Below are 20,268 nucleotides of genomic sequence, written 5' to 3'. Positions count from 1 at the left end.
ATGGCGCAACAAGCATGGCCAAGCTCGTTACCGGCTTAGCACGGGTCAAGCTTCCACTTCTGGGCAACGGCTGTCAGGAGTCAGGGCGGTCCTGGAGAGAGGCACCGGAGCGCTGCGACGTGCCGTAGGTAGGTTGCACGTAATAACGCAAATAGCAATGCGTGTGTCTGTAGGTATGTATGTATGTATGTATGTATGTATGTATGTATTGTATCGCTGGATAAAGGGCGGGCACGCTCCCCTCCCCGTGCATTCTGCGTCTGCCAGTGAGTGACCACAGACCTGCAGACCTGCCGACCAGTCCAGGAACCTATCTCCCATTACCCGCCACGGGAAAGACCAGGTTACCAATATGGGTATGTATTCCGGTGTTCAGTGCACGGTCCTGCCTCCTTTGCGGTCGGACGTCGAAGCGTGTCCATGAACTGACCAGAAGTAAATCTCCACAGCTGAGAACGTCGTCGGCCTCAACGTCCAGAAGGTCGTCGAGCCGGACGCGGACCAGGGCGTCCACGACGCCGACAAGGCGCGCCACGTCCAGACCTTTGCCTCCCAGGCGTCGACGGAGGAAGGGGCCCACGACCATGCCCTTCTCGACGACCAGGCGTACCCGGCGCCCACGGAGGAGGAGCGCAAGACGCTGCGCAAGGTCTACGACTCCATCCCAATCGCCTCCTGGTCCCTCTGCATGGTAGAGATGGCCGAGCGCGCCTCCTACTACGGCGTCAAGGCCGCCTTCAACAACTACATGCAGTTCCCCCTGCCCGAGGGCGGGCCCGGCACCGGTGCCATCGACCCCAGCAAGCCGAACTCCCACGCCGGTGCCCTCAACCTGGGCATCCAGGCCGCCTCGGCCCTGGGCCTCCTGTTCACCTTTCTGGCCTTTGTTATTCCCATCTTCGGCGCTTGGATCGCCGATACCAAGATCGGTCGTTACCAAGCGATCTTGTGGGGTGTGTTCATTGGCGGCGTCGCCCACGTGATCATGATAGGAGGTGCTGCGCCCGCTCTGTTGCAGGCCGGAAAGGGCGTTGCGCCCTTCCTCGTCAGCTTCATCCTCCTCGCCATCGGGGCCGGCCTCTTCAAGCCAAACGTTGCCCCATTGGTCATCGACCAGTACCAGTACCAACGCGAGTACACCAAGGTGCTCAAGTCTGGAGAGAAGGTGCTCGTCGACCCGGAGACAACAATCAGCCACATCATGCTTGTGTTCTACGCCTTCATCAACGTGGGCGCCTTCTTCTCCATCGCCGTCGTGTATATCGAGAAGTACCACAGCTTCTGGCTCGCTTACCTGGTGCCGGGCGTTGTGTATTTCCTCCTGCCATTCCTCCTGGCAGCCATGTATAAGCGCACAGTCAGGAAGAAGCCCCAGGGCTCCGACCTGACCCGGTTCATCAAGATCACGACCTCGGCATTGAAAGCAAGCAAGTTCAACGTCTTCTCCAAGAAACTCTGGGACAATGTGAGGCCCTCGACACTGGCCGAGAGGAACATCCACGTCTCCTACTCGGAGAAGGACGTCGATGACACCTGCCGCACCTGGCAGGCAGTCCAGATCTTCCTGTACATACCTATCTGGAACCTGAACGATGGCGGTGTTGGTGCCGTCCAGAGCAACCAGGGCGCGAGCATGATCTCCGACGGCGCACCGAACGACCTGCTGGGTCACTTCAACCCCCTGGTGATCATCGTGTTCTCGCCCTTCATGGCACACTTCGTGTATCCATTCCTCGAGCGCAGGAAGATCAGGTTCGGACGAATCAGCCGGATGACATTTGGTTTCGTCTTGGCCACCATCTCAGGCGTCATCGGCGCCATCGTCCAGTACCGCGTGTACGCGACCAGCCCATGGTAAGTGGCCTCCAACTGTCTCAGTGACCTGCTGTTCCTCTGGCTCGTTGACCATATCCACTAACGCGACTGCCCAAAAACAGCGGCTACTTCGCCAGCAGCTGTGACGACGTGGCGCCCATCTCCATCTGGCTGCAGATCCCCAACGTCGCGCTCGGCGCCATGTCCGAGATCTTCGTCAACGTCACGTCGTACGAGCTGGCCTACGCCCGCGCCCCGGAGAACATGCGTGCCACCGTCGTGGCACTGTTCCTCTTCATGACGGCCCTGAGCAGCGCCCTGGGCCAGATCCTGGTCCCGGCCATCGCCGACCCCACGCTCATCTGGGCCTGGGCCGCCCCGGCTATCGCGCTTGCCATGCAGACTGCCATCTTCTGGTGGAGGCACCGCAACGTGAACGATGATGTCTTCATGACCTATGAGGAAGATTACCAGCCGAAGACGCCAGAGAGCAAACAGACTGGGGAGGATGCTAATGAGATAAAAGCGTGAGCGATGTAGGAGGGAGTCATGATTTGAATCAGAGGAAGGGATAGCCAGGGTTTGCACGTGGCATTCTGTTGTGACGGGAAGGTTCCACAGTCCCAACGTAAAACAAACCGCATCTGGCGTTGAGCCAGTTTGGGATGATAGTCCGCATGGACTCGAGAACTGAAGAGAGTGGTATTGATGAAACCCGAGACAATCACACGTGTCGAACATCACTTGATAGCTGTCATGGAATTTTCTCTACAGTATGCCGAGTGTTTCTTCGTGTGTCTCGGGGCCAACCATCCAGAGGTATGCCCCTGGGTAGCTCGAGCGGCTGCCGGCACTGATGGGTAGACACAGATTGGGGCCGATTAGATAATTTGAACAGCACCGCCAGTCTCACCTGTCCACTTGTATGCGTGGCACCCCGCAGAGAACATGTCGTTGCCTGAACTGCCCAACGCACCTACACAAGACGGCGAGAGAGGGTTGCCTAAGAGCCCAGATGAGGTACGTCTGACACACAGAGGGCTGGAGGTTGTGCTTAGGCGGAGCACATACGCAGTGGAACGTTCAACCTCACCCACCGGACGACGATCAATACTACCTCAGCTAGCAGTTACCAAGGATGAAAGCGTGCACCAAGAGGGGGTTGATTCCTCAAGATCACCACCGGAACAGAACCCAGTGGCATCCTTCACCCAAGATACTCTGGTAGCCTCACCCGTAATGGCAGCCGCCTCACGGAGCTCTAGTGGGTACACCAGAGAATATGGGCCAAAAGTCGCTTGCCTCGCCTACCGCTTCTCGATCAGGACAGACTGGCGCCCTCCTGAGTTCGTTGGAGGTACGAGAGGCCACCAACCGGCCGGTGCCGTTCTGGGTGCGCAGCGAGGCGGGGCCCACAAGCTGTTGGGAGCCGAGCGGACCAGATTCGTCAGCGCGTCTGACGGGCGCAGTGGTGGTGGTGTGTGTGGTGTGTGAGAAAGCCACAGCCGGTCCAGTTTCCGTCTTCGACCGAGACGTGGTAGAACTTGATATATGCTCACCATTGGCGTCATAGGTGGGTGTAGTGGCTGCGCCGCGCGAGATGACTAGGAACCGCTTTCTGCCGGGCGACATTCAGGGCAGCCGAGCGATTGGGACGTGAGATTATTCGGACGACCGTCCCATAGTGGAGGGCTCAACGGTCTCGAGATTCTCGGCAGGGCGATCTACTATGCTACGACGGGCACTTGCTCGCTCTCATCGGATGAGTCGCACAGCAGTGCAAAAGCAGCCACAGATCGTCACTAGACGGCAAGCTCAGGTATGACGACGCGAAATGTTGGGGAGAATGGCAGACGGGACATACTAAAAATTGAGAAAAAGGAGTGCCATCTCCCCACCCCTTCCTTCTTCCTCATAGCAGCTCCCATCACTGGCCACCCGGCCTGTCAGCTCTCGCAGCTCCCGTGCAGATGGCTGACTGTGTTCATGCAGGTCAGCCGGGCACCGGGCTGCTTTATTAGTCGCCTGTTCGCTACGCGAAGATTCCGAACCATCGGCACGGTACTTGGGGGCCCCGCGGCGACCAATAGGCTGCAGACCGGGCGTGTCTGACTGATGCGCCCAGCTCAGCAGCCACTGGCTGGACTTGTGATATCGCACATGACGCAGTGCTACCCTACCGGCCAACGGCCCTGCGGCCTCGGCGGGGGGGAATGAGGGCGTGCAGGCCGTGGAATTTGTCCGGCCAGACACCACCATTCTGCCCTCCCTCTCAGCCCCTCTGCCTGTTCTGGTGGGTGAATGATGCCGGAATGAGACACACTGTCGCACATGCTTTGGAGCTTGGACAGTGCGAGGCAAACCTTCTCGCTCGACGGACTGTAGGCTAGCGAACCCGGCCTGCAGAGAGAGGGGGCGCCACAATCTTCCTGATTGCTAGCTGAATCAATTGAACACGAGGAGTGCTTTGTCCTTGTCTCCCGCCACGAGTCTTGATTTAGCAATCGCTCAGCAGTTGAGGACGGACGGTTCGCTGCCGTTGCAGATCCAAGGGTCACCAGCACCGTCTCGCATCCAGAGCCGTGGCCCTGGGACATTACCGGATTGCCGGTCAGGTGTCTCGGAGCGGGGCAGGATTGGTGAGAGCATGCTTTCGGGACTTGTTGGTTGTCGCCCGAGCTTTGACGATGGCGCCTGTGCAAGACGGACCGACGCGCGGACGGACCGCGGAGAGCTGTGCAGTCCGAGCACCTTTCCAGTGACAGACGGCAGACCGTGGGCCTGGGCTTCGGCTGAGGGCTTGGAAAAAAAAGAGCTGGCCGCCCGGCACGGCAAGTGATGGGTTGGTGCTCAGACATTGACATCGCGAAAGACCTGTGCTACCGCTGGTACTGTGTAGTGTTCCCGTGCCGCTCAAGACAGCGCGGCAGGAGTCAACAGACAGCTTGGAATAAGCTTCCATGATTCAGGCTGGCCCGGCTTTGGCAACTCGTTCGGCCGACAGAATGGCCTGAATGATGAGCGGCTGGCGGAGGAAATGGGATATAGGTGCAGACAAGTATTATTAGGGGGGGGAAGCATGGATGCCTTCCGCGGGCGGAGATGGTGTCCTGATCTGGGGCCCAGCGGTACCCAATCCCACCGTGCCGGATCACCGCGCAAATATGAACGGTTGTGTCCCGACATTCCAAACATCGAGGATCTTTTTCGAAACGAGTGACGAGATAGCAGCCTGGCTGTGCTGGGAAATGCAGTCAGCACTCGAACCGGTGCGAGGAGAGTCGGGTACCGAGGCAGATTGTCAGAATCTGGGCTTGGTCAGTCAGTGAGGGAGAGAGTGAATGTGAATGTGACGAGTGCCCAGTTGGCTGCTCCACTCACCACCCTGACCCATCACACAGGACCGTGGTACCGCACAGGGGAGCACGAGCCACTAACAAGTCATAGTGTGGCATGGATCAGCTGTCAGCTTGTCCGTCAGTCAAGACTCTTCGCAAATTATTACACAGTATGCCACAGTAGTGCCCTCCCCTGCCCATGCACCTGCACCTGCGGCCTAGCAGCCCATACCAGCCAGCCAGGAGCTGCCAGGCCAGGCCTCGAGACGGTGGTGTGTGCTATGTATACGCAGCACCTGGGCTTGGAACTGTTTGGACGGTGCTTCCATGATTCCCCGAAATGACCAAGCCTCGTGCGACAGTTTGCCCAGTCACACAGTGTGCGGAAGTGGCATAGAGACTCGTGTGAGTCGCCATGGACAGCCCAGGGATTACGGGAATGAGGGCGATCAACGGCCCAAGGCGGGCTGGGCCGGCGTCTACAGATCTAGAGGCCCCATGCTCCCGCAAGGCATCTCTCCACATCCTCGTCTCACCTGTAATAAGTCTGACAGACATCTAAAGGTGGTCCAACAAGGACGACAAATAGCCATCAGAGCTGTTGCGTATGCTGTGCTGGCAGGCGAGCAGAGGAGGCTGATAGGGCAAGGCCTGACGTGCTGTGATCGACGGTGCCGTGCTCAGAGCACGTCAGGGTGCGTCGCCCATCATGTCGGGAATCGGTCTCATGTATGTACTGGTACAGTACACGTGCCCGCAGCGCCGCGGCGCTGCCACACAGAGCGCACTGTGGCAAGCTGCGATGCGATGAGAAGCGAAGCGAAGCGCCCAGCCTTTGGGCCTTGGCCAGCCAGCCCTCCAGGTTGCTCGGTCGCAAATAAACTTCGGCGGCTCGAGGCTTCATCAGGTCCTGCTCCCTCCTTCTCCGTTCCCGGACGGGCCAGGCCACGTCCCCCCAGGCAGGTGCAGACATGGTACTGTGTAGCTACAGCACAGCACATGGCTGAGGACGCGAGGCAGCTGGACACGACCCCTCAAGTCGGCCTGTGTCCATTTGCTTAACCCAAACCAACAGACGTGTCAGCACTCGGTGACGGCAACGGACGTGGGTGTGCATCTGACAGCTGAACCGAGGGCAAGGAAGCTTTGATTCGATGCCTTGGGGGCGGTGCGGAGGATTCAAGGTTTGCGGATTGTTCCAAGGACGAAGAAGGGTCATGTTTGGTGTTGGTTACCGAGCCGCTGGTTGTAGGACCCCATTCCTCATGCCCGTGCCGTCCCAAATGCACTGAGCAAGTGAGCAGCGCGGGTCGGTCGGGGGATGTGGTGGCTCGCCTGAAACTGGGGCCACTGCTGCGGCAGAGGTGAACCGTGGCCGTGCGACGCTCTGGCATGGACACGGTCTCTGGTGTTCTGCAGAAGGGCCATCCTTACCGCACAGCAGGTTCGGCTTTTGCAAAGATGCGCTTTTGACTTTGAGCCAGACCAGAGGCTGCCTCGCACCTGTCGCACCTGCGAAATTAGATGCCACCGTTCTTTTCATGATGTTTTAAAAGCATCGCGTCGACTGTGGCAGGCACGAACTGAAGCAGCGACGACGGCTCGATGATGGCCGCTGTCGGGCAGAAAAAGAGGGTGGCCACACACGAAGAAGAAGGCAGGGCAGACAGGCTGACTGACAGTACAGTGTGAATGTACATAGATACCTGGTTGCTTGGCGTGTGGGTCGATATCCCAAGCTTGGAAGGTTCAAATCCCGTCTGGCCTGCAGAAGCTTACCCAAGCTGGCAGGCCACAGGCTAGTCCCCTGCCCTTTCATCCCCAGCTTCCCTGACATGTACCTACCAGCAGTGCGGTCCGTAGGAAGGAACCTCGGAGCAGGGAGGCAGGGACGCCCACCCGGCGCTATGACCACGCTCCACCGGGGAATGGAAGCACGCTTCCAGGGTTCTTGCTGCTGGGCCCTCGAGACGCCCATTGGTTCCGCAACCTTGGGACTGGCCCAGCTGAGAGGTCCCCAATGTCCCAGGTGTGCCGGTCCCAGGTGTCTGTACCACACCCAGATGCCCAGATGTCCAGATGTCCCAGTCTCTCATTGACTACTCCCCGCCGTCCCAGTCCAGCGTTTCCTCCCGCCTCTCTCCATGGGCTGGTCCCCACTTGTCCCCTGCCAGCAGCCAACAGCCCTCCAGCTACTGCGCAGCGCCAGCCTGGGTACCTGCCCAGGTACATGGCAACCTGGGCTGATCCCAGCCAGTTTCCTGCGCCGCCGCTCTTGATGAACCCACTACCACCCTCGTCCTCCGCCAATCTTGCATCCTCCTCCCACTCGCCCTCTCACTCTCTCCGACCTTCATCTTTCTCCCTCTCCCTCATTCTCAACCTCCCTCTCCGTCGCCGTCGACCCCGTCCACGCCCTCTCGTTGCATCCTCCGGCTGGCTCCTCGATCATAACCCAGCAGGTCGGTCAGTTTATCGCCGTGCTGCACCGAGAGCGGTCGCTTTGGTCTTGAAACGCTGCTTTGGCTCCGTCGGCAGCCAGCGTCGGCCTTGTCACTTTCATCGCTTTGACCGAACTCAATTCCACGTCCCAATCCCAGCACCACCGCTTCTTTTCCTTTTTCTTCTCGCCTGGTTTTGCCTCGACTTGGCTTGCTTTGCAGTCCCCCGCCCGTCAGTCGCCAGAACAGGAACACAGGACCAAGAACACCAGAGCGTAGCCAGAGTAAGCTAATTACTCCCGCCGGCCGTCCCCGGCCTCCCAAATTCTACTGATCCTTGTCGTCTCCTTCATCTGTTCCCACATCTTTCCAAGCCCACACGGCCCCGTCGCAATTGTGACCGCCTCTGCGGACGAGAGCTATGCCATCGGCGACGCGCGGCAGCCAACAACACATTTGCTAACCGTCTTGCTGGCAGCAGGGTTTATTGACGGTGTTCTTCCTGAAGTGCAGGGTTTTCTATTGTGCTCTTTTTGGCTGTAGTGTATTGTTCTGTATCACCACTACTTCCCTTCGCGTACTCGGCACACATCACCACAGCAAACATGGTGTCCGTTCTCGGTCCACCTGCGCCGCCGACTCGGGAGGGCGAGGTCATGACCATCTCGAGAGTCACCCGCGACGGACGACGCCTTCACTATGACCTCCAGGTTCTGCAGCAGCCGGAGCGGGCCCGTGCCTGCGGTTCTGGCCCAAAGTGTGAGACAAGCCAATAAACCTCGACCTTTTGACGCGTGCAGCACCAACTGACTGGGAAACCACAGCCTCTGCCGATCGTCGACCGGTTGATCCACCACCCGTGGTGCAGATGAAGATATTCGAGGGCTCGCACAGGGAGAACGCCAAGGACATCACCTTTGCCTACAACGCCGACTTCTTCCTCTACGCTAACCTGCACCATGCCCATGATGTCGCCAGCGGTCGAGTCGCTCCACCCAGCACGCCCCCAGTGCTCACCGGCATGCCTGTGTCGAGCATGATCCTGCTGGACCGGCCAACCGAGGCGGGCTATTTTATCTTTTCTGACCTTTCCGTGCGCCACGAGGGCAAGTACTACCTCACCTTCTCCCTCATGGAAGAGGTCAAGGAGGACAGGGACAAGGATGCCGATGAGCCCATGTCTGGCACTGATGAGATTGTCGGTCCCGATATTGGTCCGGGCCAGGAGGTGCGCTGCTGGAACTTCCGCACGACCGTCCAGACGGACGACTTCGATGTGTACAGCGCCAAGAAGTTCCCAGGCCTACAGGAAAGCACGCAGCTGAGCCGCACCGTCGCCGAGCAAGGCTGTCGGGTGCGCATCCGTCGCGATGTTAGAATGAGACGCCGTGAGAAGGGCAAGGGCAAGGACGCCAGTGCTCGGGACGACGAGTACTCTCGTGCAGCTGCCGCTGCCTCTGCCGCCCCACCCCCAGAAAGGACACCGACTATTCGCGGCCGGTCTCCCAGCAACGCCAGCCTGGAGCGCGCCCCGTATCCTCAGGATCTGCACCGCCGTCCATCGGGAATGGAGTTCGCCCCTCCGAGACCATCCTTTGCGGCGTCGGAGCCTTCCGCAAACAGGCATCTGACCTTCGGCGGTCAACCCATGGCATATCCTCACCCGCACTCGGTTCCTACCTCGCCATCATACCCGCCGCCCGGGACGCACTACGGTCACCGGCCGTCGTACCCTTACAAGCCGGAGCCGTCGCCGACGCAGGCTTATACGCCTCAGACTGGCCCCTCCCCAAGAGACGTGTACCAACGACCACAACCGGCCGCAAACCCACCGCCACCGGCACTGGCACCGAGGCTCGAGCCGGACGTGGAGCCACAGAGGCCCCGGAACACTGTCCTCCCGCCCATCTCGGAGTTCGCAAACGGCATTGCGCCACAGCGCAAGTCCTCGTACACCCCACTGCCAATCGCTCCGATGCCACCTCGTCCTCAGCAGTACCAGCCTCACAAGCCGGACATGGCTTCGCCCTCGAAGATGGAACACCAGATGGCGCCATACAAGATGGAGCAGCGTCACCCTTCATACCATAAGATTGAATACGTGTCGCCGCCCCCGGCGCCTTCAGCATCGTACAGTGGACAGCCGCTCCTGGCGGAACCGTCGACGTCGCGTAACAAGCGACGGCACGGGGAGGCTTTCTCGACGGCGGACTACGGGCGCCCCCAGCACGGCCGGTGGGAGAACGGAGTGCGCGAGTATAACTTCAGTGCCCCCGAGTACGACCGTGCGTCCGGAAACCGCATCCCGGTCCTCTTCGCTCCAGTGCGGAATTAATCTGGGCATGTCCTGAACCCACGCAGTCTCACGGATGGTGGCTGTGGGGGAGAGGGTGCTTATGAGGGTACGTGCCCGTAATATGTTTTCGTGTGGTGTGTACTGTTGAGGGGAAGGGAAACGCATGACTTCCCGCGCGGGTGGTCCCTGTGTCTTTCTTTTGTCTGATGGATGTCATTAACTGTAGGCGTCGTGGAATCCGGGAATGATATCCGAATCATGCTGGGACTAGGCGTTTTACTTTGTATCTTTGGCTAGTTTTGGGAACGGCTGAGAGTGAGTGGGCAGGGCATTGGCAGCACAAACTGCCTCGGACGGGGACTTGATGTATTGCTCACCAAGACATTCTACTCGTATGGGAATTTCAGTGGATCAGCACTGGTCCTTGGTTTTGCTCCTGTAGACACGGGCTAAAAGTCTGGATCTAGATTACCAGTATCAGTCCTCATTTGTTGTGTATTGTATGGTGCCAGGGTGGTTTTATGTATGAGATGTTATTGTGTGGTGTGTCACCAACTATCATTGAACAGATAGACCGCTGTCTCTGGCAACATAGATGAGCAACATGTCTTTGGACACACAGGGTCATGGGATGTTGTTACTCGTCAATGTTTGTTCCACCCTGCTGTGCCATGCCTGGTGCGTGTTTTACGGGACCCTGTCGCGGGCGTAGTGGCTCGTGTGCCATTGGCTGGCTGCCCCGCTGCCCCGCCAACAAGCCTCCACACCGCGCATGGAGCTGGACGGCAGCCTAGTAGCGGTGCTGTATTGATTGGCCTTTGGAATTCCAGCCATGCATCCAGATCCTTCGCGACTCTCTGCCTCCAGATGTCAGCCGGTGGTTGAGGTCTACTCTCTTCTGCAGCCTGCACGCGTGCTCAGACACCTGGCAAGACTGTCCTCCCAGCTCGCAGGTGCTCGTGCTCGCCCATCGCGCTGGCCATCGGCGCGGCGCATCAAAGCACACCGGAAGCTCATTTCAATGCCAACACTCCCCCAGACCCAAGTAAACAAACACCCGGGCACGGCCCAGCCTCCGTCCATTGGGCCATTGAACCAGAGGCATCCTGCCCGACCCGTCTTCAGAGGCGTCTGTCTGTCCATGCCGCCCGTCACGCCGGTCCCGTCCGCCTCAATTCCACCACAGCCGTTATTATGGCGCCCACACCGCAGAGCCGCTTCCTCGAGGGCTCCATGAACGACCGTGCCAGCAATGCCCCGCCACCCGATTTCCTCGGCCTCGATGCCGATGCCACCGCCGAGTATGAGCGCCAGTTTGCACTGGACTGGCAGCCGCCGGATCTTGGCCTTCGCCACCACGGAACCCGCCATAGCTTCATGAGCGTCAACTCGGCCGTGTCCTCGGCCACGACGACCCGCAGGCAGAATGGTCCCTCCTTTCTCGCGCCGCTGTGGGGTGGAGTCAAGGAGAGGCTGAGTCTGAACCGCTCCAAGTCTTCCAACAACGTTCATGACCGCGACGAGGACAGCAGTTGTCACGGCCACTTCATATCGCCCACCTTCAAGCATCAGAGGTCGGAAAGCATCAATGTCGGCAGGCGCTCGCGACATGCTGACGCGGACTCGCTCGCTGCCAGTGGCGACGGCGCCAAGCTGAAGAAGTTCCCCAGCGCAGCCGCCATCCCCAGCGCTGCCATCCCCGACGCCAGCATGCCCGGCCCGGCCGTTTTCGACCCGACCAAGCGACCGACACGCGACGAGATCGCTGCGAACTACCAGAGCCTGTTAGCTAGTGGCTTCTTTGGGAACCGTGCCATCCAGTCCACGAGGTTCTCGCCGCCCGGCCAAATGCAGAACCGGTCGAGCCTGCCCTCTGCCGACTCCTTCGCACAGCGCGTCGCTGAGCATGATCAACAAGAACAGCACCACCAGGACGCACCCGTGCTTCCTCCCCCGGAGCGAAATCCTCCACCGCCACCCCCAAATCGGGAAGCACCGCCGCCGCCTCCTGTCGCGTCGGTGGACGCGACATCACCGTCCTCGTCTGCAAGTGTGTCATCAGGCTCGGTCGCCTTTTTCCCACCAGGCTCCAAGGAACAGCAACAAGCATCAAGGGATATGCCACCACCTCCGTCACCGCCGAAGCAGAGAAAGCCCGGTCACAAGCCACCTCTGTCTTTCTCCTCAGTGCCGTACACCTCGACACGCCCTGCCAACGAGCCTTCTGTCTCGCGTCCATTCCGGCCTCCGCCAGTGTCACTTGCTAGGTTCTCGTTGGACTCTGGACGGAGGAGCTTTGATTTCCAGCTGCGCAACGACTCGAACCGGGGCATCAAGCGCCCTTTTACGGCCACAAACGACTCCGAGATGTCCCTCGACAGGCCATCGTACGACATCATCAACGGTGACGGCAGTGGGGCGATGGTCACTGCTTCGGATGATGGCAGTCACGAGAGCGGCGCGCGCAAGCTGGTCAAGAAGCTGCGCAAGTCTGCCAGTCGCATCTCAATTGACCTGGGCAAGAGCATCTCGCGGCCAGCTTCGTCAAACTTCGATGCAAATGATGGCGATGCAGAAATCACCGACTCATCCACACTTCCTCGAAAGTCAATGTCATCCTCCATCCGGCGATCTTTCAGCTGGCGTATAGGACGATCAGCCCCGGACAGCAAGGATGACAGCAGGCACGGAGATGCCACCGGCAGTGGCGACAGCACTGACAGAGTCGTCGCAGCGCCCGCTGCGCCCCAGTTCAAGAGCGAGCGCTTCGTACCACCGTCCCTGTCGGTGATCATGGACGCCCCCGAGAGCCCGGAGCGGAACAAACTCAAGAAGAGAGACATCCGCGGCCGCCGCCTGCGGCGCCAGGACGCGAACAACAGGTCATTTCCCGCACCGCCTCTTCACCGGGGCCCATCCCCGTTCCTCTCGCCGCCGGGCGATGGCGACGTCGCCATGACGATGGACTGGCAGAGCACACGGCACTCGGACAGGAGCAAGAGCCGGAGCCGGAGCAGGCCGAGGCGGTCGGAGCTATCGATGATGATGATGCAGTCGCAGTCGCAGTCCCAGCCACAGTCACAGTCACAGTCCCGCCCGGGCACCGCGCACAGCACCGACAGTTCCTTCAGTTTCACCACCAGCAGCGCGGCCGCCTCGTTCGAACCCCGCCGCAGCGCCGAGGTGGCAGCTGCCGCAGACGACAGGATGGACGGCGTCGAGACCGTCGAGTTCGTCATCCCGTCATTCCACTTCCCCAACCGAATCCGTCCGGGGAATCCGCTCACAGTGATCCCTGATGCCAATCGCGGTATCCCTAGTGTTCCCAACATTCCGGGCGAGTTCAGAGACGTTAAGATCGTCGCGAGGGAACGGGGAGAGAATGGGGAGGACGACGTCGACGGCGACGGTGGTGGTGGTGGTAGTGGAGGCACAGGCGGGCGCGTGGCACAGCCCGCAGGCCGTGTCGTGAGAGGTTGGGCGGTGACACGGGGTCGGCAGCTGGATCACACACACAAACTGAAGACACGGTTTCGCGCGTGCGTGCCTCCAGTGAAGCCCGGGGCCTGGAGTTTGCGGTGTTTGGATAGATGCATTTGCTTTGGTGTTGCGCCTTTTCTGCAATGTTCCTGCGGGCCCGATGGCGAGGGGAGGGACTTGTACATCCTCCTCTTCTCCGCCTCGTGGAAAATACCCCACCGCCTGCCTAGCTTTGTGCTGTTCAGTTTGGATCCGAGGTGTTGGTTGCATGGCGGGATAATGAAGAACGAGGGTAGATGACTGAACGACCGACTGGATGCTCAAGGACCGGTCGTCATCGGAAAGTGGTCCAGGATGGTCCCGGGCTTCATTTCTTCTTCATTTTTTTTTAAACGAATGTAGACGATTATGATGATGTAGAGATATATGACCTCGCGAATAAAATTATATCAAAATCCACAAGTGTCTACTTTACTCCCTGGGGGTGAGCCATTGTTGGTCAGGTTGGGGCTGATGTCTTGTGATTCTGATTCAACGTGGCCGGTAGCGAAGGACAACACAGACGGATAAGGGAGGACGAGGGTTCTTGTTACTCATGCGCGTTTACATACAGTACATATCACCAACCGTGAGCATGGGTTATAGGAGAGATTGGTAATGATAAGTTGACGACCGTATCTTTTTCTCTCCCCATGATTCTGTGAAGATGAGTGAGTTGAGATGGGGAGACATGAGGGGCGATGGGACGGAAACATTAATTGAACTCAAACGGCAGCAAACAAGCCCGCTCCGAAAGGACAGCCGAGGCTGGGGAGCATTGCTTGCTGGCCTGTAATTTGATTTGGATGATTATATACAGGCTATCTCGGAGCAGACTAATATACATCCAACGCAGCGATGCGATTAGATTCTTGGGTGCGAAACACTCGCAACGAGGTACTTCGGTCCATTAGATCGTCTATAAACCACGCACACGCTTGTGTGCTAAGCATGTGGGCTGGGAGGTGGGTGCCAGGTAGTTCAGATTGTGCAGATGTTCTGGAAACCACAGCCCTTATTTCAGACACCAACCGTCCCGAACCAAGATTGACTGTATGATTTCCCGTTCCCAATTCCAAGACCCCCAATGTCAGTTCCCACTACTACACGACCAAAGGAATGCACCAATCCACTCAATATCAAAAGAAGGCACCGCTCGCTAGGCACTGCTCAGCCAGTATGTCCACTCTGTTCGGCCCGGAACAACAGCTAGACCTCGCCAAGAACGAAACCACCAGCCCTCGGTGCGGTATGTGGCTTCTGTGCCGGAGACACAAAACTCCAGGCAGCGGTGAAAATACCGGGGAAGTGACTGTACAACATCGCACAGGAGATAATTAGCAGCAGCGGTATCCAAACGAAGAATAGGTTCCGGTCTCTGCTCAGCTTCTTCATGTTTTGCGCATGTGCCTGGCGGAGGTTGTCCTGTTGTTCCTTCGTGATGTTGTTCTTGCGGCCAATCTGTAAAAGTTTCGGTAACTGTTTTGCCGTCTGCATCTCCTCCACGTGTGGCTCGTCCACCTGCTGGTGTGCTGTCGATGCCTCCGGCTGATCGTACAGCGCTGCGCACTTCCTGTCTGCATCATAGTCGGCGGCGGCCCGCGCAGCAGATTCTTGTTTGCTGTCCAATTCGTCTGGGGAGATCTTCCTGTCTTGTTGTCCACCAGGGAAGATCTCATCGTACGCAGGTGGTAGGACCGAAGACGGCATCAGGGAAGACAAGTCCCACCATCGGTTCTCCTCCCCTGGCGCAACAGGGCGTGGGCCTACAATATTCGGCAGAAGTGCTGTCATGCGCTGCCTGTAAGCTTGGTAGTCCGGCATCGCCATCATGTTAGGCATCTGCGGCAGGTGTGGGAGGTTGTGGAAATGTGTCGTCATGGACTGTTGAAGCTGTTGGAGCTGGTCTCTGAAAGCCGCCATGGCAACCGCCGGGGACGCCAAGCCCCCCTGCTCGGGAGTATTTGGTATATCAATGACGGACGGTCTCGCACTCGGACCCATGTTGCCCCGCGAGGACCTCCGCTTCATTTGCAGCCATGTGTCTTCCTCGTAGTCTTCATCCGAGCTGTAGGCCGCAGTGTCTTCTGACTCGGACATTTCACTGCTTGAGAACTCATCGGATGGAGGATACGCGCGAGGAGGCTCCCAGAAGGAGCGCAGTGATGTGGCGCTGTTGGCACGGCTGTGGATCGTGCTGCCTCTTCTTCCTGCACGCTTGATGGCGCGGATAACGTCCCGTGTCGTGGCAACATCAGAAGCGAGCAGATTCTGCCGTGTCTTGAGCGCAGGGTCCGCCTTGTGCTGGATGAGCCGCCTGACCAGCTCGGGGTGGTTGTGCATTGCGGCGTAGTGCAATGGGGTGTAGCCTCCAGCGTCCTGTATGTTGGGGTTGGCGCCTCTCACCAGCAGACCTGCGGTGAACCGATGGAGTCCAAGGACGCATGACAAGTGTAGCATCGTGTGCCCAGTCTTCCGGCGGAGGTTAAGGCGAGCCCTGTTAGTGCTGTCATCCATGTCCAGGAGATCGAGTACGTGCAGCAATTTCGTCTCCAGGTTCATGTTGTAGCCCGAGGGACCACCGTTGAAGCTGTTGCCGTTCAGACCAGGAGAGTTTGAGTTGTCAATGATCCGACTGACGAAGCCCCGTAGCTCATTGGTATTCCCCGTCAGTTTGTTTGAAAGCACATTCAGGGCAAGGCGAAGCAGGTGGTTTTCGCTATCGTCCTTGTACGTGAAGGTGGCCTGCGGCCTGTTTTGCAGGGACGGTAGGAGCTGAGGTTGGCCATTGGGGCCCCTGAGGCTAACAGGTACTGTTCCGGCCACATGGTAGGGTGGCAAGAGACAGTGAAGAGCCTGCTCGCCCCAGAACGTAGTTGTAGTGGCCTTCGTGTCTCCAAACATGACGTCCAACCCTTGGTAGAAACCGGAGCCGAGTATAGTAACCTCGATTCCGCCGGTCGTCGGGCCCTCGTTGGGAATGACTTTGTGGATCACAGACATGGGCATCGGCTGTCTCAGCTGATTGGTGTTTGGAAATGGAGCAGGTACGGGAATGCCATGGGCCAACATTTGGCCGACTTGGCTGAGCTGCGGCTGTTGCAGCCCACCGTTCCTCAGCCCGCTTGGACTCGGCGGTCTGCTGGTATGTGCCGAAGGAGGGGCAGAGAACATCGGCGTGGCTGTCAAGCTATCAGAAGCCGAGGAGCCATTGGCATCCGGAAAGACGACCTGTTCACTGCTGTTCGGAGTGGGTGGTCCCACCGGGAATGGTGCGTTCGGAGCCGTAGCGTTCGGGATGAAGCTGCCATCGCCGCCACCGTCGGAATAGGAAATCGTACTTGGTGGCGTAAAAGGAGACGTCGAGGACGAGGGTCCTGGCTGCCCGTTCTGCAGACCGTTCGGTGGTTGTGGAGCAAAGTTCGCCGTCTCGAGACGGGTCATGTGGAGGGTCGTGGGCAGCTTAGCGCCGCTTGACTTCCTCTTCTTTGCGGACGGGCCTAATTGACTAGGTGAAGGCGGTCTCGAAAGGACTCGCGGGGTCGGCACGGCAGAGGTGCGTTGAGATGAGGTGCCGGAATGGATCGGCGGAGGTTGCAGAGCATTAGCACTGCGCTTCAGAGCCTGTATATCGGATGTCGACTGCGACTGGCGGAATGGGTGCCCAGGTTGGATGGCGTTCATGTCATTAATGCCGCTCGACGCTGTGGGAGCCACTGCGGCGGCTGACGGATCGGTGGCATCACTCGCGACGATCGAGTTGATAGGGTTTGGGGGCGGCTGTGTTTTGTGATCGTCTGTAATCATGATCGAGGGGGACAGGCCCTGAGTGACAACCTGACCGAGGTGATCCTTGAGCGTGAAGATAACCTGGAACCCGAGTTTCTCGTGGTGGTGACGACAGTAGCAAGCAATCCGCATCGGCGCCTCAATCTGCAGGGTTCCGGAGGGCCTGATCTCTTCCGGAGGGGGCTGCTGCCATTCCTTGACCTCCTGAGTGTTGAAAACAATGACTCTCTTCGTCTCGTCCTTCTTCCAGTTCTCCTCCTCCTCTGGCTTCTTGACCTTCTTGCGATTGGCACGCTTGTGCTCTCGCGTGACACAGCCAGGGCAAATGTGCACCTCACCGCCATTTTCAGGCTTGTCATCACCCTCTGGCTCAGCCCTCACTTCCACGGGATGTCCGGAAACCGCAGCACGAGCTAATGCCTTGTCCTTCAGCCCAGGTTTGGCCATGGCGCTGGTACAGACGAGCTGGGTGAAGAGCTCGAGCGTGTCTGGTGCGGGTGCGGGCCTGGGTTTTGCCAGCAGCTTGGGCTTCGATATAGTGTGCGGCGGGAGATGTATCTTCTTGACGCCCGCTGGCACAGGATACAGCGTCATCTTGATGGGAATCTGGGTTTCCACGCGAGATTTGGGAGGGATCGAGTGGATGGTCAACTGGGGCCTTTGCGGTGCAAAAGAAGGCTGCTGCATCATCGAAAAGCCCATATTACCAGCGTTTGGTGCGGCCGCTGCGAAGTCCATCGACCCGGTCGCCGTGTTGTTTGGTGATAGTGAGGTCGCACCGAACCATGTGCTGCCTGACGGGAGGCCACTGAAGTCGGTCATCTCATTTTCAACAGGAGCGAAGTTCGGTACCGCAGACGGCGAGGACCCTTGGCTGAATACCATGTGTGAGGCTGGCGACACTTCTCTGGAGCCGGCGGTGCGTAGGCCGTTCATGGACTTGCTCAGGGAATAGTTCTGCTTTGAATAATGAGAATGTGAGCCGAGTAAAATCATGGGACGGGCTGATGGACCTACAGAGTGACGCTTGTTACGGTAGGAGTAGGGAGACTGTACGGATTGTGGAGAACCCTTGAAAGAGAAGACGTTATGATTCTCGGTATCCTCTGGGGGAGACTCGTCCGAGGCGTTGGCAGCCACGGGGCTCTGGCTACTGTCTGATGGGCTGGAGGAGTCGTGCCTGCGAGCAAACTGCGCGTCGCCGATGTCTATGTGCTCGCCGTATGGAGACTGGTCAAGAGCGGCGGGGTTGATGGTGCCGTTGGCGTTGTCGAAGATGGAAGGCATGTGGTCGATATCGACGAAGTCGCCGTGGTCCTCCCAGTCCAGCCTTGGCTGTGAGTCGAGCTGGTCCCACATGCCGGCCATGTCGACATCGCCGCCGTTCATAGCTGCCGCTGACAGGGTGGAGCTGTCGGTCCTGTGTGTGGTGGATGAGTCGGAGGCGGAATCTTGGTCGGAGGCGGTGGGTGAGGGGGCGGAGGGGATATGGCCGGGTGTAGACTGCAGGACGGGCTGGGCCTTGGGCTGGGAGAGATCGGGGTTCGACTGGATCAGGTCGAGGAAATCAGCAGACCCGTCGAGGCTGAGGTCGGGGTCGAGTTCAGAGTAGGCGTCGTAGTTGATGAAGCTGAGCTCGGACATGGAGACACCGTCGTTGGGACTGGTGGGCGGCATGACCAGCGACAAGTGCGGTGCAGGGCGTCGTCAGTCGGACTGTGTCCGGCCTGGATCCCGACTCAGCGCGCTGCGAGGTGTGGGATTACGGATTCGGGAGCTGGGCTGGGCTGGTCTTGGGCGGGTGCTGTCCAGCGGTTGCGCGACCTTGGTGATTTCTCAATCAATTGGGCGTCGGGTTGAGTGCGGTGGCTGGCCGTCGCTGCCGTTGGCGTCGGCGTGGTCTGTGGGAAGCAGCCGTGGGTAGAATGATGGGGCACGGGTGTGTGTAGTAGCAGTGTGGGAAGAGTCAAGTGGCGTTTTTGGGAACAAGAATGGATGACAGGGCAGAAGGAAGCGGAGGAGATTTCCTGGGATGGAGGGCAGCCCGCACCGGCGAGCCCCAGCATCAGACAGCACGAACAGCAACAGCACGCACAGCGCGGACAGCACGCAAGCAGGGCAGGCTGGTGGAGACTCGGGGGCACGCAGCACCAGCGCTGAGTGGAGGACTGGCTGTCTGGCAGGTTGGGAATGTTCGGGGAGGCGGTAAATAACTGGGGACAGGGGACCTTGGATCTGGACCAGGTGGGCTCTGGGCCGTGGGCCGTGGGACCCTACATAGAGCGTGGCTGTAATGCTACCAATCCAGGTTCCGTCTAGCGCGGGTCGCGAGCAGGCACGGCAGGTCAGATACCTTGCAGTACCATGCGGTGCCATATGCTCAACATGGAGGGAGCACCTCACCAGATGTACTGCCCTTGTATGTAGATGAACCTGCTGTGTGTGTGTGCCGTATCTACGGATGCACTGGAGATGACTGGCTCGTCCGAGTTGAGGGCGGGCGTTTGTTCGCTTCGATAGGGCTTCATTTGGAACAAGCAAGTTGGGTGTTCCATTTTCACCCCCCTGGATAGTATAATAGACGGCGGAGACAAGGGAGCGAGTGACTGCCAGTCCGACCATCCATCCACGCACCTATCTATCCGTCCATCTCTATCTGGCTCTGGCTGTCGAGGGTGACAGACCCAACTCACCCGAAATTGCCCGCCGCGATGGGATATGACGGGCTGGCGGGATGGGATGAGGATCCAAGCAAGACAAGATGTGCACACACAGGTCTTGGAACACAGGACATGGACAAGTCAAGAGTGGAGTTGGCAGAGCTGCTAGCGCGGCGACAAGAAGAAGAAAAGGCTATCCGTGCTGCGATCCCGTCTCCGCGATTATTAGTCTACAGATCACTGGACAGGCCCCCACACCGTCCTCCCCCAAACCTGAGTCTGCCCTGCCCGTCCTACCCGTCTGTCTGGTCTGAGGGATCGAATCGGTACCTACCTAGGATACCCGACCGATTGCAGCTCCTGGACCCTGGCACGCCGGGGGCTCTGACTTCTGAGACCCTTTTGTCGAT

At 58.8% G+C, this 20,268-nt stretch overlaps 4 protein-coding genes across 4 annotated transcripts; 3 read left to right on the top strand and 1 right to left on the bottom strand.

Annotated features, from left to right (window-relative positions):
- Positions 1 to 352: 352 nt before the first annotated feature.
- On the top strand, positions 353 to 2,346 carry INS49_011299 (uncharacterized protein; the record flags this gene model as incomplete). Its single annotated transcript, XM_043172018.1, has 3 exons — positions 353 to 356; positions 450 to 1,854; positions 1,938 to 2,346. The coding sequence occupies 3 exons, from the start codon at positions 353 to 355 to the stop codon at positions 2,344 to 2,346; spliced, it is 1,818 nt and encodes a 605-aa protein (XP_043023763.1).
- A 5,853-nt stretch (positions 2,347 to 8,199) lies between these two features.
- INS49_011298 (uncharacterized protein) lies at positions 8,200 to 9,929 on the top strand (the record flags this gene model as incomplete). The annotated part of the gene is made up of 2 exons (XM_043172017.1): positions 8,200 to 8,353; positions 8,419 to 9,929. 2 exons carry the CDS (start codon positions 8,200 to 8,202, stop codon positions 9,927 to 9,929), a joined length of 1,665 nt encoding a protein of 554 aa, XP_043023762.1.
- Positions 9,930 to 11,084: 1,155 nt separating this feature from the next.
- Positions 11,085 to 13,446, top strand: INS49_011297 (uncharacterized protein; the record flags this gene model as incomplete). Its single annotated transcript, XM_043172016.1, has 2 exons — positions 11,085 to 13,358; positions 13,444 to 13,446. The coding sequence occupies 2 exons, from the start codon at positions 11,085 to 11,087 to the stop codon at positions 13,444 to 13,446; spliced, it is 2,277 nt and encodes a 758-aa protein (XP_043023761.1).
- Positions 13,447 to 14,618: 1,172 nt separating this feature from the next.
- Positions 14,619 to 18,875, bottom strand: INS49_011296 (uncharacterized protein; the record flags this gene model as incomplete). Its single annotated transcript, XM_043172015.1, has 2 exons — positions 14,619 to 18,155; positions 18,216 to 18,875. The coding sequence occupies 2 exons, from the start codon at positions 18,873 to 18,875 to the stop codon at positions 14,619 to 14,621; spliced, it is 4,197 nt and encodes a 1,398-aa protein (XP_043023760.1).
- Between the last annotated feature and the right edge of the window lie 1,393 nt (positions 18,876 to 20,268).

This window comes from Diaporthe citri (genome assembly GCF_014595645.1).
Source record: "Diaporthe citri strain NFHF-8-4 chromosome Unknown scaffold_5, whole genome shotgun sequence".
Taxonomy (NCBI): domain Eukaryota; kingdom Fungi; phylum Ascomycota; class Sordariomycetes; order Diaporthales; family Diaporthaceae; genus Diaporthe; species Diaporthe citri.
This window is presented reverse-complemented; position numbering and strand designations above follow the sequence as displayed.